The 26,630-nt window shown below is 41.6% G+C and overlaps 2 protein-coding genes across 10 annotated transcripts in view; one reads left to right on the top strand and one right to left on the bottom strand.

Annotated features, from left to right (window-relative positions):
* Positions 1-5,968, top strand: part of AXDND1 (axonemal dynein light chain domain containing 1) — a 56,530-nt gene extending 50,562 nt beyond the window's left edge. For all 7 annotated transcript variants that reach the window (XM_042461385.1, XM_042461384.1, XM_042461387.1 and 4 more), the window contains 3 exons: positions 2,556-2,647; positions 4,662-4,804; positions 5,750-5,968. In XM_042461385.1, the coding sequence (XP_042317319.1) occupies positions 2,556-2,647; positions 4,662-4,804; positions 5,750-5,844 (330 nt within the window). In that variant the 3' untranslated portion in view covers positions 5,845-5,968. The remainder of the gene's footprint in view (positions 1-2,555; positions 2,648-4,661; positions 4,805-5,749) is intronic.
* Positions 5,969-7,973: 2,005 nt separating this feature from the next.
* Positions 7,974-25,119, bottom strand: NPHS2 (NPHS2 stomatin family member, podocin). Of its 3 annotated transcripts, none has more exons than XM_042461548.1 (9): positions 21,561-22,513; positions 20,503-20,606; positions 19,427-19,499; positions 18,468-18,550; positions 17,149-17,352; positions 13,135-13,190; positions 11,657-11,735; positions 10,064-10,384; positions 7,974-8,276 (listed from the first exon to the last, which is right to left on the bottom strand). In XM_042461548.1, the coding sequence occupies exons 1-8, from the start codon at positions 21,841-21,843 to the stop codon at positions 10,112-10,114; spliced, it is 1,155 nt and encodes a 384-aa protein (XP_042317482.1). In that variant the 5' UTR covers positions 21,844-22,513; the 3' UTR covers positions 7,974-8,276; positions 10,064-10,111. The 3 variants fall into 3 exon arrangements, with proteins under 3 accessions (XP_042317482.1, XP_042317483.1, XP_042317480.1); XM_042461549.1 differs by lacking the exon at positions 7,974-8,276 and adding an exon at positions 24,255-25,119 and having other exon boundaries at positions 9,877-10,384; positions 21,561-21,857; XM_042461546.1 differs by lacking the exon at positions 7,974-8,276 and having other exon boundaries at positions 9,877-10,384.
* Positions 25,120-26,630: the final 1,511 nt, after the last annotated feature.

Here is a 26,630-nt window from a genome sequence, read left to right as displayed (position 1 = left end):
GGGAGACATGAAGAGAGGATGCTATCCTGCAAAACCCATCCCATAGTTCCTCTGGGAACAGCTTGGGTTCCCCAAATTTGCTTTGCCAGAAGCCTCTCGCATTGATCTCTGGGGTCTCTGAAGGGATTCTCCCTGGCTATCTCGGGAGACATGAAGAGAGGATGCTATCCTGCAAAACCCATCCCATAGTTCCTCTGGAAGAGCAGCTTTCCCTAAATTTGCTTTGCCTGCAGCCTGCCCCAGCCTGGGGTCTTTCTTCCAAGGCAGCAGAAGTGCTTTGGGGAGGCAGTTTTCTCTCCCTCAACCATCCTTCCCACGAATAATTGCAGGACTCAGGCACTTTAAGCGCCTCCTCATTGGCTCTTTTATAACAAACCGTGAAATTTAAAAGTGACTTTATGATGACGTTGCTTTGATTGACAGCCCCAAAATGGTGAGTGGGAACGAAATAAGGCTAAAAACCAGTTTATATATACACTGTTTTATTTGAATAGGAATGACAGCAGATCACTTAAAGCGAATCAATTGGTAAATGAGAACGAAGAAAAAAAGCGATTCGGAACGCGGGATAAGACCAGGGTTATTTGGAATCGGTTTTATTAAAAACGGTGTATTTTAAATCATTGTAAATCTTAAGTGAGAACATCCCCATAGACAGTCAAGCGGGCCTGATTCCTCTCTCTCAAAAAAGGGTGCATATCACCAAAACGGAAAAGGCCACTTGACTGCTCTGCTCCTCAGACATCATGTCCCTTTGCTCACCTACTTAGGTCTCTTGATAGCTATAGTCCCCTGGGCTAGGTCTCATTCTAGACCTCTCCCATGGCTTTTCCTCCCTTCCAGGGCCACATTGCTCTCAGTCATAGTATTTTGATCACTCTTCTTCAGAAGTCTGGCCCTCAGAAACAGCCCTCAGCGTTTACCTCCCACATACTAGGTTCCAGCTTCTGATGCTTGCAGGAATGGGAAGAAGGACTGCTTACTGTTGCAGAGAGACATTTATTTATTTATGGGATTTATATCCTGCCTCCCTCCCAAAATGTGACTGACTTGCAGCTTCAGCTCTCTGCCTTGACTGATCCCACCACCACAGATAAAGCAGCAAAGCACAACACTGGTGGATGAGGAGGAGGAGGCAGCATGGGACTCAGTAGTACAACTGTTGCTGCCTCTGCTCCCTGGTGGTACAGCTACTCCTTGTTTGCACCAGATCTGATAGTGGCCATGAGCCACAGCTTTCAGGAGATGGGTGACTCCTTCTCCAGAAACTTACTCATTTTACCCTCAGGGAGCTGGAGATATCATTAGCGTCATTGCCATCTGGGCAGGGGCAACGGCTGCAAGGCATTCCTTGCTCATCCTGCAGCTGCCAGTTGGCTGGGCATGCTTGCAGGCAGTGGTGTCATGGGGGGGGGGGTTGCAGTGGTGCAGATACACCCTGGGGGCAGTGAGTGGCTGCCTTTTGGGTTCCACACAGCAGTGGCTATCACTTGAGACTTGGAAGGCGGGGTGGGGAGGTGGCTGCCTTCACAGTCCAATGTAGCAATGGCCATGTGGGGCTTGGAAGGCTGGGGGGGGGGGGGCTACTGAGAGGGCCAAGCGCATTCCCACCTTGCTACCATGGGGCCATTCTACATGCCATGACAGTGCGGTGGGGAAGTGCCCTTTTGGCCCTGCCCTTGGAAGCCCTGTCTCTGGAAGCTCTGCCTCCCCACTCTGGGTGCTGCCCCAGGCAGGGACACCATTGCTTGAGAGGGCAGGAGAGAGCAGCACCACTGCCGCCACCTGAGTTGGCTGCAATTAATGGGTTTCCATGTGGAGAAGACTTGGGTAGGAAAGGCACTGGGATCCAGTGGTGGAAGGATAGAGAGAGGAGTGGGGGACTGGTTTTTGGCTTTCCTGAATAGTAATCCTGGCAACACATCTAATACGACTATCCCATTGATTACTCCGTGCCCAATCACTCGTTGCTTATTTTAATTGAATTTTAATTAGATTATTTTAATGTTTAATTGTTTAATTCTTGTTCTAGGGAAGGTAGGGAAATGGGGATGTTGAGAATTTGTATGAAGTTTTAATATGTAAGCCGCCTCGATTACCTTTGATAGAGAGGTGGGATATAAATAAAATTTTATTATTTTATTATTATTTATTGGCATGGAGCTCTCCTTAGGCCCAAGGCTGGAGACTGTCACCAGAAGCCACTGCTGCTGCATCTCATGTAGATCTCAATTCAGCTGGGTGATGGTGAAGGAGGAGCAGCAAGAGCAGCAGCCACTACTGCGGCTGCCACTTGTGTATTTTGTCTGTAAACTCAGCCATGCCATCTACTTCCTTCCCTCCTGTTCTTCTCTCCCTGGAGAAAGTAGAGCCCAAGGATGTGGTGCCTTGTGGCTGAGGCTTATGGCCACCTTCACTGCTGCCCTGTCATGTTGACGCTAAAAAAGTTAAGGATCTTTGAGCCTTTTAGATTTCAGAATTTCAGATAACGGATATTCAACCCATATCACACTCAATTTCCTTTTTGTGCTCATAAATGCCCTTTTTTATTCTAGCGGGAGTTGTATGCCAGCCAATGGACCAATGAATTCTCAAAAAGGGAATTTGAGATGCTGGCTTCACTGGAAATTCTGGAAGAACGGCTTTTGTGAGTAGTAGCCATATTATTTATTGCAATTCAAGTTTCCAGTGCATAGAGTGGTATAATTTGAGATAATTAGGAGGATTATTCTCCTTGAAGGAGATCTGGTCACCAAAATGTTTATATGTAATCCTTGGCAACCCTGGCAATTTCAATCTAGATTCAAATTGTGTAACGTTTGCTGACAGTTTTGTACATAAAGGGAAGAAAGACATTTTCAAAAGAATAAGAGATTCATAAATGCATGTTCTTGTGCATGCCTGAGATATTAGTGTGCCATGTAACTGTTAAGCTTAGGTAGTAATGACTTTACTGTACATCCTAAAAATCTATGAATGTTCAAAGATACAGCCTTGTTAGTCTGTAAAAATCAGTTTATAAAGAGATCTTGTAGCATCTTTGAGACCTACTGAAATAAAAAAGTTGGCAGCATGAGCTTCTTCAGATGCATTTGCTTAACAATCCCACAGAGGAATACCAGAAGGAATTATACAAGTTACTTAAAGAATTTTCCATGGAGGCATAGAATCGAATCTTTATTGACATGATCTTGACACACCCCAGGAGTCTCAGCCAGGCACAGTCTAACACATTCTATGAATGTCTTTATTAGTACAGGAAAATATGCACTTGCTTCCCTGTCATGGTTCAACTTAGTACTTGTGGGGTTCACTCAGTACTTCAGAGTGAACCACACAATTACTGAAGTTTGTCCATTTCTGCTTTGGTAGCCACTCTTTTGGACACTATGAAATGTATGTGGGATTGACAATGGATGTGCTCATTGAACATGCTCCCTCTCCTGAGGTATTCTTTGAAAGGAATACTTCTTTCGCTGATACTTGTAATGATACTTCTTGGTGCCCACTGTTGTATAGTGCCAGGATGAGTGTGGTTTAGGCCCTGAAGGGACACACAGTATGATTTTCAATTCCTCTTATACTGTATGAGCTAACACCATTTGCAGAAAATGTAAGTGCATCACTTCTGGTAGGCTGTTGGCAGGGACAAAAAGCTATTTTGAGTGGGGAGTCCCTCAAAATATGGTGTACATGCCCCACAGAGGTTTGTTTTACACTTAAAGGCTGGTTTGTTTGTTTATTTTTAGGGGGGCTGAAAATGACTTTGGCTGAATTGGGAGTGGAGGTTGAGCTTTGATAAGTTGTAAGGTAGGGCCAGCCTACAAACTGTATGCAGCCCTTCAGAGTAATTTTTGTGCTCCCCAGGGCCCCCTAAGGTCAAATAAAACTGTCCCCCAAAATTGAGTTTTTAAAAATTTGTTCTAAAATGCCCCAAAATGATCTTTAGGGAATGTGGAGGGAATTTCCACCCCATGCTCCCTAGGGGTCAAAATGAAATTTCCCAACATCCCCCCATATATATTTTTTGCCCTAAAATGCCATCTAGGGGTGCAGAACACTCAAAAACATGCCACACAGTCTCCTAAAAGCTGTTTGGGGGGAAAAAAACCCTTTTAAATTTTTTTACAGAAGCAGGTGTGGTAGGGAGTGATGCCCACCAAAGACTCCTGGAGGGCTAATGTGGCCCCCTAGTCTCCCACAGTTGCCCATCCCTGTTCTAAGGGATGCATTGGACCCTGAAAGGGCAGCATTCTCACAATGCTATTTTGAGTTTTCTATCAGCCATTTGAGAACCATTAATATCTCAAGCATAATGACTGATTTCAGGCACACAGAGACAGACTGCATTACCATATTGTGTTCTAATACTTTATGCAGTTTTTCTCTAGCCTAGCTTTGACACTGGGCAGTAGAAGCAAGTTTTAAACTAATGGGGAAAATCAAAGTAAAATAATGGTAGGACTGCTTTCTGCACACTTTTCTTTTATGTGAAAAGAATTCCCTCCTATTTTTCATATGCAAATGGGAAAACCTTTGTTCAAGATCTATGCACTTGTTTAGTTTGGCCCTATGGCAGTTACCATAATTTCTTGGCCTGGCTTACCTATTATTTGCTTAGAGTTTTCAGTGTTCCCCTGCCCTGACTTTTGTTCTTTCAGAGAGGCTGAAAAGCGGGCACAGCAAGCTGAGGAAAAATCTGAAGCCCTTCATGAGGAGTTGGAAGAGGCTCTGACAAAAATCCATGATATGGAGGGTGAGGAACAAAACCTGAAGGAGGAAGAGGAACCAGAGCCTGAACTAGGTAAGGCTAAAGACTCCAGAGAAGCCACAGGAGATTGTTTAAAATGCAGCTTTGCATACCTTTATTTTAAAATATTAGGCATGAATGTCACAAATGTCAGGGTAAAAGAATTCTAATCTGAGAGACTAGGATTTTTTTATGTACAGAAAGAACATTTTGGTGGAAGAAAATTCAACATTCCCTCTGTCCACTTGCAGTCTGAAATACACTTTGAATATTGTCTTGCATGTGTGTCAGGGAGAATTAAGGATGCTTTTGTCCACTGAAATAAGTGGGTGTCTTAGGGTCCATTCACACTACCAAAATAACCCAGTTCCCAACACCATTTGTGGGGGGAGCATAGAAGAACCCACTTAACCTGTGTCCTTAAGAGTATCATTTTTAAAGAGCCGCAGTGATCCAATTTTTCGGTAGGGTGAGTAAGCTGTCGAATTGATTTGGATCATGCTGCCTTCTTCCTAGAAATGGATACGCCTCCATTTTAAACTGAAATGGTGACAAGTGTGAATGGCAACAGGCTTAAAATGCCATGGACAGATTCAGAAATGGAAAATGATGTTGGAGCATGGATCTGGTATGGCATCACTGAGAAGATCCAGATCTCCTCAGGACAAAAAAGTGTGATTGCCCCCTTGGTGCCTACTGATTGCCTGGCGCCAACTTAGATTTCTCATGTATATCTGTGAAATGTGAGCATATTTGCAAATGTATGTATCATGCAGATATATTTGTTGCAGAAGAAGTGGTATACGGCCATGACTCTCTGTCAAGGTTGCCCTTGGAGTTAAACCCTAGATGTATCACTGAGGAACATATGACATTTCCCTAACATAGATTTTGAACCAAGCTTTCTCATTACCAGGCCCATTTTGTTCTTGCTGGCTCCCATATTAGCTATATGCTGGAATGTGGAACCTTAGTAATTCTATGTATTTCTCATTGCAGAAGTCCCTTCTAAGAAAAAGCTTGATACATCTTTACGGCCTGGTTCTACTAAAACGAGCACACGTGTTAAGAAATCCACCAAACCTAAACGCTGATGAGGAGGATTAGAAGCAAACCTTTGACTCTTATGCATAGCACAATATGTGGGTTGTAAATCTCTGGAGTTCAACTACCTAACAAGTTCTGTATCAGTAAATACATGGACAGGAATTGACTGAACATTCTGGGCCTGTTTCCTGAGTGTTATTATTTATTTAGAAAATATTCAAGGTTCAGGATGCAGTGTCTCTCTCTCTCTCGCTCTCTGTTCTGGCATGTCAGTGCATTCACCTGGAGGTTGAATTTAAGAATTAACTTAATGAGAAGATTTTGGCTTATTGTTTTTCTTTATATTTTCAGATTCCCTGGAAGAGATTTTGGAGTATCTTCTACTAAGGACTTTTTCACACAGGGAAAATTGGTTAAACTGGTCAAAATCCAGGGCATTAGGGACAATTTAGCAGTTGCTTTTCAGACGATGCTGTGCACAAATCGGTCAGACTCCAGACAGAAAGTGAGGTGAATCAGGAAATAAGCATTTTCACAAAACTACCCTATTTGCATTTCCATTTCATTTGTGAATTCGCTCTCTTCACGTAATTGCAGCAATCTGAAAACCAAGTTCCCCATCATTCCTATTCCCACATTTCTCAGGGTTCCTTGCTGTACCAAGGAGAGGGAGAAAGCTTTGTTCTTAAAGGGACACACACACACAACTCTTTCCCTCACACACCTGGTTTCCTTCCTCCTGCAGCAGGGAACAGCTGGTGAGAGAGCGAGAGGGAAGAGGTTTGGGGATTCCTCCTGTAGAGGAGGGAGAAATGGAAGACATGTCCAGGAGAAGGAGGGCATTTGGGAGGTTCAGCCCTTGCTGGAATCAGGCAGGTTTATGGAGCAGCCATCTCCTCTTTCCCTCTGGTGTGCATGTGTTTTTGGTTTTATGGGAGTTTGCAAAGGAAAACCTCAGCCTTCCTTCCTCTGAAACAGCTTCTGGGGCAAAGAGGATTTTTCTCCCCAGTTTCCCTTCCCTTTGTGGATCATGTGTGTGTATGCACTTGTGGAAATGACAGTTTGGAGCATGCGCAAAAAAAGTAATGTGCTTTTAACCCCTTGTTGTGCGCTGTGTGTGATAAGCATTAGCAAATTGACTTGCTTTTCTGGGATGCCAACACTTTAATCATTTTTGGGATGGAAACACATAGGTTCCCGTGTGATAAAAGTCCTATGAGAGTTTTCATATACAGTAGTTACTTAGAATTATATCTTCACTTTTCCTAATCCTTTGGTATATATAGAAAACATGGGCAGGAGGGTCTGTTTGCATTGGGTGGGTGAAGCACCAAAAATCTCTTGTCATCCTCCACATCTCTCTATGGTCCAAACACACTGCAGAAATAATACAGTTTGAAACCACTTTAACTGCCCTGGCTCAGTGCTAAGGAACCCTAGGAACTGTAGTTTACTGTGAAACCAGAGCTCTCTCACAGAGAAGGCTACATGCCTCACAAAACTACAATTCCCAGAATTCTCTAACATTGAGCCAGGGTAGTTAAAGCGGTCTCAGATGGGTTTGTTTCTGCAGTGTGTTTTGGACCTTGGTGAAGAAAATAAAGCCAGTTTGCTGTTGTAAATATCACAGGTCTTCACTGTGATACTGATGAAGGGAGACACAACCTGTACACTAAAATAGTTGAAGAAAAAAGAAATGATGTTCAAATGATGAGCAGTGGTGTGAGAACATACCAGTAGCCATTCACAGTCTGAATCATGAATTATGTATTGCAATGCCTGTGTGTAGCATGCTCATTGACCATTTACATGTTATATAAGTGTATGATATATTCTACCTACTTGTAGGCACCTATATCTTAACAACAGGAAAATGTAATACTGGAAGAAACCCTAAATATGTAGGCCTATTCCCATAAGTTCTATTACAGCCTTGCAAGCTCCCTCACACAAGCTTTCAGCTATATGACATGTTCCCTCTTTTCAGCACAAAGGTATGACTGTCTTGAAAAGAAAAACACTTGTCCTGCTAGTTGTGACAATGGTTTCACCTTTAGAATATTTTGAACACAAGAACACAGGTTTGGCAACCATCTACTCTGCAGATTTAATAGACTATCATTTATTATCAAGTTAAGAAATGTAATAGTTTGCTTTGTCACCCAAAGCCTCCAGAGGTGGTACGCAAACTTAATAGAATAAAATAAGGTCACATTTTAAAAATCTGATTACAAAAACTGAGATTGCTGTAAAAACACAACAGCAAACCAAGAGTTCTACTTTCTTAAAATACCTCACAAGGCCTGGTTAAATATAAGAATGTTCACCTGCTACTGAAAATACATCAGGTTGGTATATATAAGTTTAAGTTTTTATACTTTATTCTGTTGTTCAACATAACACCCTATTTGCAATTTTGAGTTCAAAAGTTCTTCTATCAGTTGTTTTGGTTGGGATCAGCACAAAAACATGTATGGAGCTGAAAGAGAAATAGTTAAGGAAACAAGTTTTAATGATGGATTTTTCTTGTGGCAGAGCACTAGGAACAATGTATGATTGTCCAGCCACTACTGCTTTCTATTTCCTTTGCTATTACTAGAGATTGCCAGCTTGTTTTCCCCTTGTCTGCAAAATCAGGTGGACGAGAAGTGTACACATAACTAGAAAATGAAACAGTTTTGGAACATGCTGACGGAGCTGCCAGCTGGTATTGAATGGGGCCACCCAGGCACCTTCCTTGACCCTTTGCTCAAGGAGTTGGTACAGCTGGTGTATGTCCTTTGTTGGCATTAATGACAGACAGAGCTACTCCCTGAGCTAATTAACAATTTAAATAAACAGACAGGAAAGAGCTTTCACAGCAAGTTCCCAAACTTCATTTGTGTTGTGCGAATGGGTCAGCCAGTTCAGATAGGATGCGTCATAGCCAAACCCAAGATGCCGTGTGGGTGTTGGGTAATAGCCTAATTCACTTCGCATTGCTTTTGTGACTCCACCATTCATCATCACTACTTGTGCTCATCTTCATATTATGCATCGTGTCTGTATTGAAAGACAAGCATGAAGAATTTAATGAACGGATAATAGTAAAGGTAAGAGGGTTAGTTAAAATCACTTCCTGAGGACCCATGCATTGTTGTCTAGCTCTTTCTTCAAGATATAAAGCAAAGCATGCATGGTTCTCCCCCATCATTTTATCTTCCCAACAACCTTATAAAGCAGGTGAGGCTGAGGAAGCAAGTGGCTCATAGTTAATCCTGAGAGCTTTTTGGCTGATTAAGGATTCGAACCAAGCTCACCATATTTAAAACCAGTCAATGCTCACAATACCACAGTGGGCTCAAGATTTTTTAAGCTGTATACAGACCCACCAAACTGCCTGCCAATCATATATAAACATAGACCACTGAGACTGGCTGTACTTCCTATTAAAAAGGAGCAAAAACTAGAGCTGAAAAGTTGATCTTCCATTTGTTCAAAAAACCATCTTCTTAACATTTTAAGGTGGTAGAATTCAGAGACATGTTAGTCTGGAAAATCAGTACTCAAAGGGATCTTGTAGCACCTTGAGACTAATTGAAAGAAAGAAGCTGATAGCATGAGCTTTCATAAACTTCAGTCTACTTCAGATGCATGAGCTGGAGTGGGGACCTAGAGGTCTGTTTCTGTGGGGCTCAACTGCTTAAGACACTGACTGTTGATGGCAAGATTGGCAGGTTGGCAGTTCGAGGCCTGAGTGCCGCATGATGGGGTGAGCTCCCAGCACCAGCTTCTGCCAACCTAGTAGTTCAAAAGCATGCAAATGCAAGTAGATAAATAGGTACCACTTTGGTGGGAAGGTAAACAGTGTTCTGTGCAATCATGCTGGCCACATGATCATAGAGTAGTCTCTGACAACGTCGGCTCTTCGGCTTAGTAACGGAGATGAGCACTTCCCGCTATGGTCGGACATGACTTGACAACCTTGTCAATGGGAATATCTTTACCTTTACCTTCGAAAGCTCATGCTACCAGCTTTCTTCTTTCTGTTAAACAAAATGGACAGAATAGTCTCAAAGGTGCAACAAGATTCCTTTGCAAACTGACCAACATCCTGAAATACGTTTTTCTCTCTCTTGTAATCCCCATTACCTACAGCTTGCTTTGGTACTTGCCAATATGTAGAGAAGCCTTTTGATCTCTTGAACAACACCAAGTGTTCTAAAAATTTAAGGAAAAGATTTAATTTTATTAGACAAAAAGATGTCATGGATTTAATAACATCACCAGGAGACAGGGCTTGACATTGGAATTCTTCAGATTTTTGCTGACTCCCTAAAGCATGGGTGAATCCTTGTCCTTTGGAACCTCTGGGTGGTTGGTAGTATCTGAAGAGGGATTGCAGCTGATGAATTTTGAGCTCACTACTGATGCAAGATTCGGAACATCAAAAGGTAATGGTAAAATAAAAGTGGAACGTTTCTCTCCAGTCAAGTTTTGCAACAGCTGAAGGTAACGGAGTGGGATTGCAGCCGGTGTGTGGGACAGTATCTCAGCTGCCATCTTCAGGGATTCAGAGGCGGCCTTTTCTCCTTCAGCAGCTATCACCTAAAATGCAAGGCCATTTAAGGATATTTCAGTGTTTCCACAATAGAACTCTTCAGTGTTATTGACACCTTTTCTTTTCTTCAGCTGGAAGCAAAATTAAATCAGATTCTGCTATATCTACAATATTTACTTTGAAGTCCCTTTCTATAAAAGTCCTTCACAGTATTCACTGTGCAAATTTTGGCTCTTTGGTTTAGCTTCTGCACCCTACAGAAATAATCCAGTTTGACACCACTTTAACTGTCAGGGCTCAGTGCTATGGAATCCTGAGATTTGTAGTTTCCTTGTGGCACCAGAGCTCTCTGACAGAGAAGGCTAAGCATCTCACAAAACTACAGTTCTCAGAATTCCATAGCACTGGGCCATGGCAGTTAAAGTGATGTCAAATTAGATTATTTCTGCAGAGCGGATGCAGCTACTGCCATCTGGATTCTTTGCAAAAAGGAAATGGACAAATGATAGCAATGCTGAGAGGCTGTACTGGAAATACACTCTGTCAAACCTCTGCTACATAGATTTTCAGGCTCAGCTCCAAAAGGCCATTGTTTTGTGACACATTTCACCTCACATGACCAATTCTATTGAAGCAGTGGGTAATCTGAAATTATAGTAACTAACACCACATTAACAAATATGAATTAATAAGGCCCACATTTTGAATGAATAAGAACTGAAGGGCCAGCCAGTGACACATCCCCACACAATGCAAGATGTATGGAAATGTTTTTCAAACACACTTTCCTCAGCCCAAAATCTTGAACTGATGCTTTGGTAGAATTTTTCCTTTCGTTAAAGTAGCATCTAGGATGCTTAAGGAAACTTCTTTACCAAAGATTGCATGGCAAGTCCCTACTTCTGCTCTGTGTAGTGAAAGAGCCCTTTGTCTTAGCTTGAGCAGTCAAGCTAAATGAAGCAGAAGGGCTCTGCAAAAGCATTTGTTTGCACTGAGAAAGGGGTTAAACAATCCCTAGTTCCTCAGTTTACACAGGAAGAGAATAATGAGAGAGATAGTATAAGAGGAGGGAGGAACCCTTGATCACTAGGCTGGAGCATCAGTAGAGAACATCAACAATTGCTTGCTCCCAAACATACAAGGGTATGGAAAGAAGATGTAGTGAATGTCCATGGCACTTTATATTCTCACAGGGTATAAACCACTGCTGTCTTGTATGTAAACTGATATTTGGAATTAGTAGTCATTTGACCTGAAGGGAACAGGGAAGAAAGCCCTTTAAAAACAAGACCCTTAGCATGAGCATGCTGTTGGCTTACCCTCACAGTGGCCTGCCTCTGGGCTTCAGCTTGTGCAGTCAATGACTCCCGAAGGTCAGCCGGCAGCTGTATGTCTTTACTGAAATAAAAATGGACACCCTGAAGGCTGGAGCTGCTGTCTCAAATCAAAAACAATCCTCCAGCTTAGGAACAGACTTTCGGCTATAGCAGAGAGGGAATAGACACCTTCTACATGGCTGATTAGCTTCATAACAGAACATTTGGGATATTGATCTAGGTGCCTTACCATTGTCCCTCCCTACTCATTCCTTAGCAATACAGTGGTCTGAACACTGCCACTGACAATGAGCTATATTTTTACATCAGCTTTGTTCCTTCCAATTCTATCACAGAGGAGAGACAGTGACTGCTGGAATTTCCAAAAACAACTTTAAACAGCTGTTGGTTGCACTTTATGATAAAATATAGATATATTTGACAAGATTAATTGATAGTCGCTGCTCTTCTTGGCTGTCTACTTGTGGCAGCGACAAGAATAAATGGGGAGAGATCACCTGGCAATCTCTGAAAATCAGTTTATTTTGTTCTGTACCTCTTTCCCTAGCTATTAGGAAGGGACCCCATGGCACCATATAGCTGGAATTAGGATTATCAATGGTGACATGGTAAGGGTGAAGGGAATTGTACAACCACAGATAATGCATTTTCAAGGCAAATATCAGTCACTGTTGCTTCTTGTCAAGAGAGAGGAATTTGCTGCAAGAATGACAGTGCTGTACAAGTCAATAACACATCAAGGACTTGTCAACTATAAAAGATACATAAGAGTAAAAAGTTATTACAAGTCCAAGCTCATAGAAACAGGACCAACCGCAATTAATTGTATATTGCTTGGTAAAGATTTATAAGGAGTACTAACCAAAAGGGGAACAATATACAGCCTCCTATGATGGAAAATTCAGGATAATGTTCTGCTTATATGCATATGATAAAAACGTAAAGAGCTGCTAAGTTTAGCTGTTCTTATTCAATTTCATCTATGTCAAAATTTCAACAAAAATCTAAATCTAAATAATGAAAATTGTGAAAGGCTAAATAGGATAAAGGATTGTCAGGTTGTAGTCTAAAACATCTGGAGGACCACATTCTCCCATTCCTGTCCTAAAATACTTTCTCTTTTCTGTCACTTTGCCCTTGTAGACCACACATTCCACACCTCAGTGGTGTCTCTGTGCTTGGCATCACCCGGTGCAGCGGTGTAGGCAGTGGAAGGTAGACTGCCCTGCTGTCCTCAGTCTCCCCAGTGCCTCACTTGCCTGGCCCTCCAGCACCCACTGCTTGGGGGGCAGTGCTACCGCCCTCAACTGCCATTTGATGTCTTGTTTGGCTGCTGGCCAAGTGAGAAAGGGGTGCGATGCCCTTTTTTGTTCACCCAGCTGCTGTACCAGACTCACCAGATGTACACCTGGGTGTCCTCCACCCCCCATTCCCCCTACTGACACTGTTGCCATACCTACATTTCTGTGCGCTCCATCTTGATCCCCCATTGACAGGTGATGGCATCCACGGCCACCTGCAAAAAAAATGGTGGTTTGTTCATGGTAGTGGCCTTATATAGTGGTCCAAGGAACTTTAAAAATGCCCAAAATGTTTATTAAGAACAGCTCAAATTGAGATTAACATCTTCTAGGCCTCCTAACTGCATGCAAACTTCATCTAGATCTGTAAAGGCCTAGCAGCACAAAAATATTTTAATTTGCTACCAGAAATACAACAAGGATGGGGCCAGACTGTATTCTTTGGGAAGGGAGTTCCAAAGTTTGGGAGCAGCCCTTGTTCCCACCATATGCACCTGACAAAGTGGTGGGACTGAGAGGAGGGCCCCGCTGGATGATCTTAAAACCCTAATGGGTTCATACAAGGGGATACAGTCCTTCAAATAGCTGGACCGAAGGCTTTATAGGTAATATAAATAATTGATGGGTGTGGAGCATTTTGGTACAAATGTTTGCTGTCTCATCAACCATGGGGAAAGCCTTTGGCAGACTTCATCCTCATAGGTTTGGGTACATTGAAGCCTGCGTTTGCCGTGGGTAGATACATATTCTAGTGTCACTCAGCTGAGGAAACCAAAGGGAAAAGTAAACAGTGCTAGATGATAGAAAGGGACACAGAACTACTATGCTTGCTATGTATGTTTTAAAAAGAGAACAAGATGTAATGCAGATGAATTTTGTGAGAGCTACTAACTGCAGAGCCAGAAATTGTTATGTAGATTTCAAGGCAAAGGTGAAGAAAATTTAAGGCTTGCAGGATAGACTTTTGTCTTAAGTACAATCCTAAAGTCCAGTTTTCAGAGCTACCTTAAAGGTAATGCGTTAAGTAGGCAGACACATGCTAAGAATTAAGGTACAGGGTGCCTCTGAGCACATACTGTAGTTCAGGATTTTGGGATTATTACAACAACCAGATCTACAAATTCTTTCACACACAGCTCCACTCCTAGTTTTTGACAAGTGCTGCATCTCAGCAACTTATCTTTGTGGGTTTTTAGTTGCTGATGTGGTTAAAAGAATGGGAATCAGAAACCCTTGCTAATTACCAAGCTTACTCCTGTTTTAAGTGAGACCTAAAACACAAGCATTAGCCGTAGATCTTCTCAAAATGAAAGGCGACCCTGAATGGTGAAGTTTTGACATTTAGATAGCAGGAGAGACCAGGAAACTAGAAGTGAGAAAGTCATGCTTGAGAAGCTGAGACCAGATGTAGGAAAACAGATTTATTTATTACATAGCTATTTGATTGGCTGTATTTATACTCCACTTTTCCTCCAGTGAGCTCAAAACGGTATACATGCCTCCTTCCCTCCTGACTTTATCATCACAACAAGGGCTAGGTTGAGATAAAGTTGATGCAGGATCATGCAGTTGAGATAAAGTTGATGCAGGATCATGCAGTGAGTTTCATGGGCCCATGGTGTCTTGAGTGATGAAAAATGGTTTTACAAGTGAAATGCTGAATCTCACAGTAAAGCTCTGTGCATCAGTATAAGTCATTTCAAACTGCTCTCCCTGTGAGAAATCACTAACTCTCACAGCAGCTGCAGTTCTGTGAGGATTTGCACCTGGATCTTTCAAGGCCAATCCAGCTCTCTAATCTCTATACACAAACTTGCTCTCTTGTTAAGAGAAGAACAAGAGGTGTGTGAGCTAGGGGAGAAACGGCAGTGAAAGTTGTGTGTATACGCTGTTGCTTCCCTTCTCCCAGGAGAGGTGAGTAAAGGGATAATGAAGGCTTTAATATTTAAGGGAAGGATAAATTGGAGTACAAATAACATAATTCCCTATTCCCTCTTAGAAACATGTTGTCGGGAGTGTGGGGTTCAAGTAAATGGATTTGAGGGATCCCTTCCAACTCAGTGATTCTTAGAGTTATGTATGCCCCAATATCAGAAACAAAAGGGACTTGGCAGAATGACTGTCTCTTTCTTGTGAAAATGACTTTCAATAAGTGATAGAAAATTCTGTGAGTTGTGTTGTGTATGCCCTATCACACACTACACTGTTATATTGCCATTGTTCTACTTTAACTGCTGTGGCTGCCTTCTGTGGAATGCTGGAATCCGTAGTTTAATGAGGCCAAAGAGTTCGCTGGCTGAGAATTCTAAATGCCCTTCTCTAAACTGCAAATCCCAACATGCCATAGTGCCACAGCAGCTAAAATAGAATAATAACATCGTAACAAGAGGGTGGAGTCTTCTGGAAGGAGACACTAACTTTACTGCCTCCCCACATTGCCTGCTGTAGAAGAGAGCATCTAGAGAAATACAAGCAGGTTTTTTTTTTGGGGGGGTGCACAACTGAGACAGTGTGAAGTTATGGAGATCACAGTTCGAATCCCAGCTCAGCTATGATTGAGATTTTCTTTAGAGCTCTGACAGAGCTGGGCGTCTTGTACTCGGGTCTTAGAAGCCAAACATAAAACCTCTCTCTCTCTCTCTTTTTGTAGTGGGTTTGTGAAATTTCCACTAAGTCCACTTGTGCTCATGTTTTTTTGCTGCAAATAAATGTATACATCACCAACACCCCCCCCTTAAAATGGGCGGTGAAATAATTTAAATCCCAAAATCAAATTACTGAAGCCTCTAAAAACCCATCTCACCATGTATGTGAAGCAAACATGTAGGTATTGCGGTAGACTACAAACAGTACAATTAGCCTATTTCTGATATATTGACCAATCCACCCAACTTTGTGAGTTATATCTTTTGTGTAGCCAATTCGATGCTGTTTTTACTGCTCTCGCTTTTGTAATAACCCTTAAAATCTAGTTGGGATGACTCTTCTTAAAGGATGTACATTGCCTGGGGGCACCTTATGAATAAAAATAGTTTATTATTGTGGTATGCCTTCAAGTTGTTTTCAACGTATGGCAACCCTAACATGGGGCTTTCTTGGCAAATTTTGTTCAGAGGTCGTTTGCCATTTATCTTCACCTGAGCGCAAGCTACTTGCCCAAGTTCACCCAGTGGCTGAGCTGGAGCTGAGTACAGATATTCAGAGTCATAATAGTTCAATGTTCAAACCAGTATGCTACAAGAAAGCTAATGGAGCCAGTGTGGCATAGTAGTTTGAGTGTTGGACTAGGACTCTAGAAACCAGGATTTGATTCCCAGCTCAGCCGCAAAACCCACTCGGTGGTCTTGGGCAAATCACATGCTCCCAGCCTCAGGGGATAGCAATGGCAAACATCCTCTGAACTAATCTTGCCAAGAAAACCCCATGATAGATTTGTTTTAGGGTTGCCTTAAGTCAGAAATGACTTGAAGGCACACAGCAACAATGATCCTCCGATTTAGTCAAGTGAGTGGAGCAACAAGAACTTTTCCCCTTCCCACAAAACAGTGGAAGATGCTGTCCAATTAACATTAGCTTCAGGTCAGACGAAGGAAATATTGTGCATGCACAACACAACTCACAGGATTTTCTATCACAAGGTGGACACCTGCTCTTAAGGTGGATGTGATACCTTCATTGTCGACACAGCTATAATCAGAGATAACCATAAACAACAAAAAGGAACCTTTATGTTCAGACAGGGTTGTGAATGCCTTTAGTCACTTTGCTTTTAACACTACCTTGATTGGTTCATATTGTTGTTGTTAACATGCTATGTTTAGAATCATAGAGTTGGAAGGGGCTTCATAGACCATCAAATCCAACCCCCAGCTCAGTATAGGAACTAAAGTTACAGCATCCTTGGCTGGTTTGTCTCATGATATGTTGATTTCTTTGAGCTGCCCTTAAAGGTCCAGATGTTTCTTGGTATGATTTAACAAGGCAGTTCTTACGAGTTTCTGGATTGTGAAAGCACTTTCAGGAAAAAGAAAATATAGACAGCAATGTCTTGCCAGTGCTCTTTCACTGGTTATAATACATTCGCTAGTGCTACTTGTAGGAGTCAGTGGGAGGTCCTGTCATTCTGTGCAACAGACCTTCCTGACGCAGAGAGCTGTAGTAAAACCTACCCACCTTTATCTCCTGGCTGATGCCCTTCCTTTCCATCAGGATGTCAGTGAGGGACCGATGTGCCAGCAAACGCTTTGCAATGGTCTGTACTAGCAGCTGGACTGCATTAGAGAGATTGGCTAGTGTGGTCACAAGGAGTGTGGCATTCTCCATACGATAGTAGCAGACGGTATCTATTGCTAGACTCACCATGTCCTTGGTTATGACCTAGGGCAAGCAGAAGATATAGCAGGTGATCAGCCAACATAATGTGGTGGGGAAGGAGTGGGTTAGTCATTCTATCCACGGAGAAACAGCAGGGAATCTGGTGTTAGCTGTAGATTGGGCTTCACATATTAATACAAGAGCGGGTGTAATATAAGAGACAAGGCATATAAATAGAGTATATTCTGACAGGGTACATCGGTATGGCCGGGGGGCGGGGGGCGGGAGTAGAACTTGGTTTCCAGAATCCTACTGGTGAAGGGTTCTTTGGAGCAGTAGACTAACATTTGGGAAGCCACTGGGATAAGTAATTGTTAATAGCTGTACAATATTCAGAGCAATTCATATATGTTATATAAACAGGCCTGTAAAGCAGGTTAGTATTGTTATTGTGCGTTTCCAATTTATAGTGACCCTAATCTAGGCTTTTCTTGGCAAGATTTAGTCAGTGGAGGTTTGCTATTGCCTTTCTTTAGGATGAGAGTGTGACTAAGCCAAAGTCACCCTGTGGGTTTCCATGACTGAGTGGGGTTTTGAACCCCGATCTCCATGAGTCCTAGTCCAACACACAAATCACTATAGCACATTGGTTTCTATACCACACCTGAGTCCTATTAATCTTCATGATAATTGGCAGGGGGTGAGGTTAAGACACTGTAGATTGCGTAGAACTATATAGGTGAGCTCACAGCTGAGGTAAGATTCAACCTGCACACATTTAATTCCTAGCAATTAAGAATCTCAGGCCCTATACAGACGGCCAAAATAAAGCTGCTTCGAGTCACTTTGGAGGTATGGTGTTTCAATTATGCATACATCCTAAGAGTCTGGAAGCTGCACCAAAGCTGCATTCTAGTCCTTAGGACTGGAGTGTGGCTTTGATGCGGCTTCTGGACTTTTAGGACACATGTACCATTGAAACACCATACCTCCAAAGTGACTCAAAGCAGCTTTATTTTGGCTGTCTGTATCAGGCCTCAGATTACCTTTTGTCTATAGTTACTATAAAAGTCTATTTGCTTGACAACTGCATCTAATTTCCAGGTAATATGTGCAGGTGCTTCCTGCCAATGGCTTCAGAGAGACAAATGGGGGAAGACACAGCTGGATATGCTTACCTCATAGAAAGGGATCTCTAAGGTTTTAATGCGAAGGTCTATTTTGTGGTAGGTGTCCAGACAAGGAAGGACGAAGAACAAGCCTGTTAGGTACAAGAAAACAGCAACACTTGTACATTGGATGCTGTAAAGAAAAGTCAAATTTCTGAGGGTCAAACAACACAGTATATTGAGTGTGTATCATGTAGCTTCATATCCCCCTTTTCTCTTCTAGACTAAGTATATGCAACCCCACACATTTCCTATTTTTCTCAGTTCATGAAGTACATGCAGAGACATTTGAAGTGCTTTGCAGCCATTAATTGGATGAATGGCTGACTCAACAAGGATGGGAAAAGGTGCATGGCAAAATGTCATTTCTCATTCAGCCTTATGGAAAGGAAATTGTATTGACAGAGTAATTTGTTCAGTGTTAATTAATGAGATCATAAGCACAACCTTCCACGTTTCTGGGATACTTTACAAATTAAAGGAAAATATCCCCACTCCCAGCTTTCCTGTCTTCACCTTTTTTGGTATTTGAAGAAAAATGTGTTGACAAATTGGTAGAAGACTCAGCAGTCAGTATCTCAGGGGTGCATTCCCTATTAAATGACTATATGTATAATGCCACATCAAATATTTCAGAAAAGAAGTATGGGTCATATTGTAGTAATGGAAAGACCTTGTCATTTCTGAAATATGTGAAACAGCCTTATTGTTTTATTAGTCTGTATTTCTCTGTACTTGGAAGAAAATGGAACAAAGAACAGGCCCCCAGGGAGGGGGGATGATTGCTTCACACAGCTCTTACTATGTATCCTTTATATAACATCCATAGGGAAAACATCTTCTTTCCCCCAGCACCAATGTCATGAATGTATGTGCGGATGCATGTGTGCCTTCATGTTGCTGGACAGAACATCGTATTTACAGCAAACCTGAGGCTGTGGCAAGTCAAATGGTTGTTCTATACTTACCAGGTCCTTTGGGTCTTCCCCGAAGAATGCGTCCAAATCGAAACAAAATGGCTCTCTCATACTCTCGTACAATCTGATATAGAAATGCGGAGATTAATCATTTGTGAAACTGAATATTAATATTGTAGTAGTAGTTTCACGACCAGCCCAATACATTTTTCTGCTTGGGGCAAAAAACAGGATGACACCCTTCTCCTGATTCATATACAACCCCCCAATGCAGTGGCAATTGGATGGTGGTACGATACTGGTAATGGGACATTATTTTTCATCACATGATGGTGGTAGACTGGATTAGAACGAACACAGCAGACCACATGACACACATATACCTTTTCCTTCTACCGTTCCTCACTCTTCTTCAATGTTGGTAGCCTGAGGCAGCTGCCTTACTTTTCCTAATGATAGGACTGGCCCTGATTTGCTTTGTACTGTAAAATTGAGGAGTGCATAGAAGAAACATGTCCCTTCTCAGGGTGCACACAGTATTTAGTGTGAATAGACCCCGATATCAGTAGGCTCTGCTTTCATCAATGTGGGCATTACTTATGCACATGTATATTTGTGTAAAACATGGTTCATGAGACATACATTTGAGAGAGAGCTTCCATCCTCTATTGCAGGGATAGGAATCGGTAGGTGTCCAGATGTTGTTGAACTGGGCTCCCTTACTGTTTGCTATGCTGTGGCTAGGGGCGCTAGGAATTGCAGCCCAACATCATCTGTTGGGCTGCATGTTTCTCACTCTCTGCTCTACTGTATCTACAATGTACAATGGGCCTTTGGTATCTACTGTGGTTTTGTTCCAGGATCCTCCATGGATACCAGAATCCAAGTCCATTAAATACAGTGTCATAGTAAAATGGTGGCCCTTACATAAAATGGCAAAATCAAAGTTTGCTGTTTGGAGTGTGTGTGTGTGTGTGTGTGTGTGTATATATATATAATATTTCCAAGCCATGGATAATTGAATCCATAGATATGGCGGACCAACTGTATGGGATAATACATGAAATATTGACATCACAAAATCATGGAGTTTGCACATGCTTCTGTAAGACTAACAATAGCCTTACCTTCATGCAGAACCAGATGGAGAAGGGGAATGTGACCATTATGAAAAGGATTGAAAGGATGACAAGAAGCCACTCACATACTCCTAGGCCTGCAGACTTTACACCTAAAGAAAAAGACAGAGGGTTCCAGGATTATACGGGGCTCTTTCCCACAGTTTTAAACTTACTTGAATTTCTGGAAAGACAAAACAAAGCAAAATCAAACCCAAATGGGAAAAGAAGTAGAGTACTGTACAGTATTTTGGAAAGGTAGAAAATGAAAAAAAAAAAGTGAGATAAAGTGTTTGAACCTCCAGACTTCATAGGTCAGAACAGGAATGTGTGATTCTTTTAACAATCCTATTTACAAACCAACTGTTCCCTGAGTTACACTACATTACAATTGTACTATGCATTGGTAGAGGCTCTTCCCTATCCACTCTGCTACATGCCTTTAATCTGTGATATTTCCTGCAATCGCTCAAAATTATCCCTCCATCATAGGTGCAGCCCATGTCAGAAATACATTACAGAGTACAATGGCTATGTCTGCCCTGTTTAGGAGATACTACACTATACAAGGAGAATGTGATGCTGACATTGGCCCTGTACAGACAAGCCAAAATAAAGCTGCTTCAGGTCACTTTGGAGGTGTGCTGTTCAATTGATGCATGCGTCCTAAGAGTCTGGAAGCCGTACCAAAGTCACGTTCCAGTCCTAAGGACTGGAGTGTGGCATTGGTTCAGCTTCTGGACTGTTAAGACGCGTATGTATGTTAAACAGCATACCTCCAAAGTAACCCGAAGCAGCTTTATTTTGGCCTGTCTGTATGGGCCCGTTGAGGGCATTGTACTGTATAGTATTCTCTTGAACTAGATATCAGCCAGGAGGCACAGGGAAGAAGATGCAAGCCGCTGTTCTCTGTACTGGCAACAATCAAATACAAGATGAGATATAGCACAGACCTTATGGAGCACTATGTCTTCCAGGTCTAAAAAACTAAGTACTCCTTGCCACTTAATTCTGTGCCCCTTCTAAAGGCCTACTTATTCCACTGTTGAGCCCACTTGTCTCCTTACCTTCCTCCACCTTCTCACTTTCAAGTAGGGCCATCACTTCTGCTTCTTCCTCAAATGATACCACATCATCCACATCTACCACAGTGGAAGTATGGACTTGGTTGTCCCATCCCAGGGTGCTCTTGGTCTCCTTCTTTCTGTTCCTCTGTCTGGACTTCTGCCTTTCTTTGCTAGTTTTCCGGCTGTGTTCCATTTTCTCTTTTTTGCTATTTGGAATTGATGGCTCTCTGTTTTTCTCATGGGGCTCCCTAGAAGAGCTCCGAGGCTTCTTTTCTGCCTTCATTTTGTAAGCTAGTGCTAAAGAAAATAGCTCTATGTCAGAATGGGGGAGTCTAGCAATTTATGCTGTCCAAAAGGGAGGGTGAGAAGGAGTGACAAGCTGTCACAGCCTAAAAGGAGAGTCTACTCTGAGCTATCGAGACAGAAGTCATTAATTTTAGAGGAGGAGTTCTGTTAATAACATGTGTCCCTGCAAAAAACAAGCCTCAGTGCCGATGCATCTTAAATACTAATGGACTGTAGCATGTGCTTTCACAGATTTAATTTTTGTTCATTAAGAAATTATTCCATTATTTCTCATTTGTGATCAACCTTTCACTTTCCCTTCTTTACAGTTAGTTTGGAAGCTGCAGATTGTGTGGATTCAGCTTCTCTCAACAGAGTAGGTCAGTTAAAAAGCTAATTTTCCTCAAAATATAATCACACCAAGCCTGCTTTTTATTTAATTCAAAAAACCCAATATTTGTTCTAAACTAACTAAATTGAAGAGTTTGGGAGCCATGGTTGCTCCCTTGCTCTTGGAAGTAACATCTCCTTTCCCTCCTAGGAGAATCAAGAGAGAAGAGCCTTTTTAGTTTACTGGGCCTTATGGGGCAAAGAAGCTGATGGTGCTGTTTCTTTCAGTTGCAGAAACTGCATCCAGGTATACACTAGGCAGAGGGAATGATAAGTAGTCTTGGTTCTTCTGCAGTATGTACACTAAGAACATATGACTCTGAGAAAATTATAAACCAATTCCATAAATTACTTTATGGAACTGGTTTATAATTTTCTCAGAGTCATATGTTCTTAGTGTAATTACTTTATGGAACTGACGGGGCTGCTAGAGACCCAGTACTACAGATCCCACAGGAGTGACTTGAGTCGACCTCTTTATCTCACCATCAACACAGCAGAAAAGAAACCAGAAGGTTTGTTGCACTAGCTGTTATCATATTTTATGACTCTAAGACAGTGCAGCACTCTGTGGCTCTGTGTGTGTGTGTCACTTTTGCTCAGTGAATGTGTGTGGAGATTTCTATAAAAATACTGGTACCAATTTGAAGGGTGGTATGGATTTTTTGTTACCGTAATTCTCTGAAGCAGCTTAAATGCATCAACCCTTGAATGTGTTGTCATAGGTATCTCTCTCTCTCTCTCTCTCTCTCTCTATATATATATATATATATAGTATTAGACTCATATATAATGTAATACTATATATTGTATTAGACTCATTCAAATTAATCTTGAGCTGGTAGTACTTTCCTTAAATATAGGTGTCTAAGAAGAAATGAATGGACTGAAGGAAGTGATAAATCGTGTGTGCATTTTCACCCTTGAATTCCTTTGTAATTAAAAATCTTTGCCACTCCAGACTGTTGTAAGCACAAATGAATTCTCTTTTAACTCCCTTTTCTAGCTGTCCAAAAAGGCTAAGAAGGGCTTTGGTTAATATCTTGTTGCATTTAGGGAAATGGTGAATAACAAGTCCTGCAGCAAAGCAGTTGGCATGTATTTCATAGTTATAGCCAGAGCTCAGTGCAGTTTACCAAAACACAGCGTTACTTATTTCTATTCCAGTATGGTTATTGAAGACAATGGCAAACCTTCTCCAAACATATCTTGCCTAGGAAACCCTATGAAAGTTCACCTTAGGATCACTGATTTGAAGGCACAAGCAGAACAATGGTTATTGTTATTTGACTTATCTTAAGGGTAACCCTAAGGATGAGAGCATTTCAGGAGTCCTTGTCATCAACAGCTCTGCTCAGGTTTTGCAAACTCAGGGCTGTAGCTTCCTATTGAGTTAATCTATCTGTAATGTGTATTAAGGGATTATTAATGGTAGTGATGATTCCTGCAAAGATCCATGACGTATCTTGTCCACAAACATTCTAATTAGTCAAGGGTAATGTATTTATATTCATGTAAATATATTTAATCTCTGCTGCCTCAGAGACTCGAACTAGGCTCCAGGTCTCCCTCCATTATGATGACTGTGTATGTTTGAGAAACTGGGGGAAACTATTTGAACCCTTTCTTTCCACATTGTCAATGTTTTATGACTGGCAAACAAAAAAGGAATACCTCGATGGAGCCCAACTATAGTCCCAATAACTATTTCTAATGTGTATCCCTCTCTGATGAGACTATTCTCCTTTGAATGTCTACTTAGTGCTTGTAAAATGTCTATTGTTATGAAGGGAGAGTGAATGGAGAACACCAAATAGCATGGGAATTAAGGATGTACTTATTCATGTTGTAGAGATCACAGACAGACAGGACACCATGTACGGGATAAAACTGACCTTAGCCACTGAAAATCAAGCTGGTGTCTTTCTGGACTAGAACCATTTTGCCTCGTTCAGTTTTGTTTCTTGGACACACTGATGTGAGATTATATGCTAAAAATCACCTCTGCAGCATACTTACACAGCAGTAGTTCTTACACTGTGAACAACTGGCTCTGCAAATGGTGTTGCTGGCAAATATTTGGCTTCTTGGATCAATGTTTAATGAAGATGAACCTCTGGCAAGTGGTGGGTCGCTCAGCAATTGGCAGGAACATTTTTTCTCAGTGTTTCACAAACCTGATGATCATGAGTCTTTAAACTGAGTTATGTGTGGGAGGAAGAGAGTTTTCTTGAGGACAGGAGTTCATTAAGTGCTGGCGTTATAGAGAGAACTGAGTAAATAGTACAAGAACCCAACAATGCGAGGGGGGGGGGAATGTAAACAAGAATATAGGGGGTATGACTTGGGGTGTTAGATGTCTCTACATTAATGCACAGAGCATGGGAAATAAACAAGATGAACCTAAACTCTTAATACAGCAAAGCAAATTTGATAGGCATCACTGAAACCTAATGGGATGAGTTTGATTGGAATGTAGTAATATTGAGGTACAGCATTTCAGAGAAGGGAGGAGGAGTAGCACTATATGTCAAGGATATTTATACCTGTGAAAAGATCCATGACTTAAATCCTGGAGGGCACCTTGAGAATGTCTGGGTAAAAATTAAGGGGAGAGAAACAACAATGATGCCATTATGCGGGTGTACTACAGAGCCCCAAACTAGACTGAGGACTTGGCTCATGCCTTCCTGGAACAGATGGCCACACTTTCAGAAAGGAGACTTGCTGTAGTAATAGGGAATTTTAGGATTTCAACTATCCTGACATTTGTTGGCAGTCAAACTCTTCCAAAAATATACTCTGCCAAGAAAATAAGGTCCAATAACCTCCTCACTTACCTTGTAAACAATGTAATGGTCCAGAAGCTAGAAGAGGCAACAAATAAATTTATCGCACTGGAGTTAAAACGTTCCCCGTGCGTTCTAATGTGCATGTGCGGGGGCATGCAGGGAGCGTGACGGGAACGCAATGGGACACAGAACGCCATTTTTCTGCACAGCGGAATGCCGCCTTTGCCGCCGTGCGTTCCTATCGAGTTCCAGAGGGCGCGATTTCTGGGAATGCTTTGAAACGTTTTAACGCTGGTGCAATAAACTTCAAAGGCATCAGCTATTTTAGATCTGATTCTAACCAATAGTGATGACCCTAGTGGTGAGATCCTTAGATGGGAGTGATCATGTTCTCCTGGAGTTTGTTACATAGTGGAAATAAGAAGCCAAGCGCAGTCAGACACATGCTGTGGACTTTATGAGAGCTGATTTCAATAAACTTAGGGAAATACTGGGGGTGATCCCGTGGTCAAGAATATTAAATAGTAGGAAAACTAAAAGAAAAGAGAGTTCATGATGGATGGGAGTTTTTTCAGAGGTGAAGGCACAATGTGAAACAGTTCCATTTGGGGCGGGGGGAGAGGGAGGTGTCTAAAGAGACCAGGATGGATGACTAAAGAACTTTCAGCTGAGCTAAGATTTAAAAAGGACATGTACAAGAAACAGAGAAAGGGGGAAATCAACAAAGGGGAATTTCAACAAATAGCCAGCATGCGTAGGGATAAAGTCAGAAAAGCTAAAGTACAGAATGAGCTCAGGCTTGCTAGAGAGGTTAAAAACAATAAGAAGGGCTATTTTAGTTACGTCAATGGGAAAAGGAAGAATAAAGAAATGATAGGACTGTTGTATGCAGAAGATGTTGAAATGCTAATAGGGGACAGAGAAAAAGCAGAACTAGTCAACACTTTATTTGCTTCAGTCTTCTCCCAAAAGGAAAAACAGTGCTCTAACTGGAGAAAATGGAGCAGATGATGCAGTAGGGGAAATCCAGAACAGAAGGCAAACAGATATTACAGGAATACCAAGATACTTCAAATGAATTCAAGTTTCCAGGGCTGGATTAACTACACTTTCCATAACACAATCAAGCTGACTTAAAAATATAAGTCACCAACAAACTAAAAACAATCTAAACAACAAAACAAATAGCTAAATAAACTTCTATAGCTCACTGGAATAGTAACTGACTTTCTCCCACATCGCTTTCTTTCTGACTGATGATATTTTTCAAATCATTTGAACATTTATGGGTATAATATTTGTATGGCAACTGTCTTTGTATTGCAATCTGTCTGCTCTGATGCTAGGCAGTAATCCCAATTAAGCAATGAGCTGCTTTAGAATAAATCAGAAACTTAGCCTGTAAAGTCTTTGATCCAGTGACTTCTGATGTTCACTTTCATTGGTTTATAAATCACTATGTTATATATCAAAAAATAGTTATTTGTGAGTCCAGATAGATATTCCTCAAGCATTTCACTTTGTGCTCCTGGAGAGCTTAAAAAAACCAATTATGTAAATACAAAGAAAGGATAAAAGAAAAAGAGCAGAGGAGAAGATAATT

Source organism: Sceloporus undulatus, chromosome 4 (assembly GCF_019175285.1).
Source record: "Sceloporus undulatus isolate JIND9_A2432 ecotype Alabama chromosome 4, SceUnd_v1.1, whole genome shotgun sequence".
In the NCBI taxonomy this organism is placed as follows: domain Eukaryota; kingdom Metazoa; phylum Chordata; class Lepidosauria; order Squamata; family Phrynosomatidae; genus Sceloporus; species Sceloporus undulatus.
This window is presented reverse-complemented; position numbering and strand designations above follow the sequence as displayed.

Bases quoted from the DNA above. Each gene is read 5' to 3' on its own strand.
- NPHS2 (XM_042461549.1), bottom strand. From the start codon at position 21,843: ATGAAGGCAGAAAAGAAGCCTCGGAGCTCTTCTAGGGAGCCCCATGAG. The intron at 11,736-13,134 runs GTAGGTATGGCA...TTTTTATTTCAG, and splicing joins AAGATGGAGCGCACAGAAAT to TAAAGACATACAGCTGCCGG. The intron at 10,385-11,656 runs GTAAGCCAACAG...CTTGCATTTTAG, and splicing joins AGAGGCAGGCCACTGTGAGG to GTGATAGCTGCTGAAGGAGA.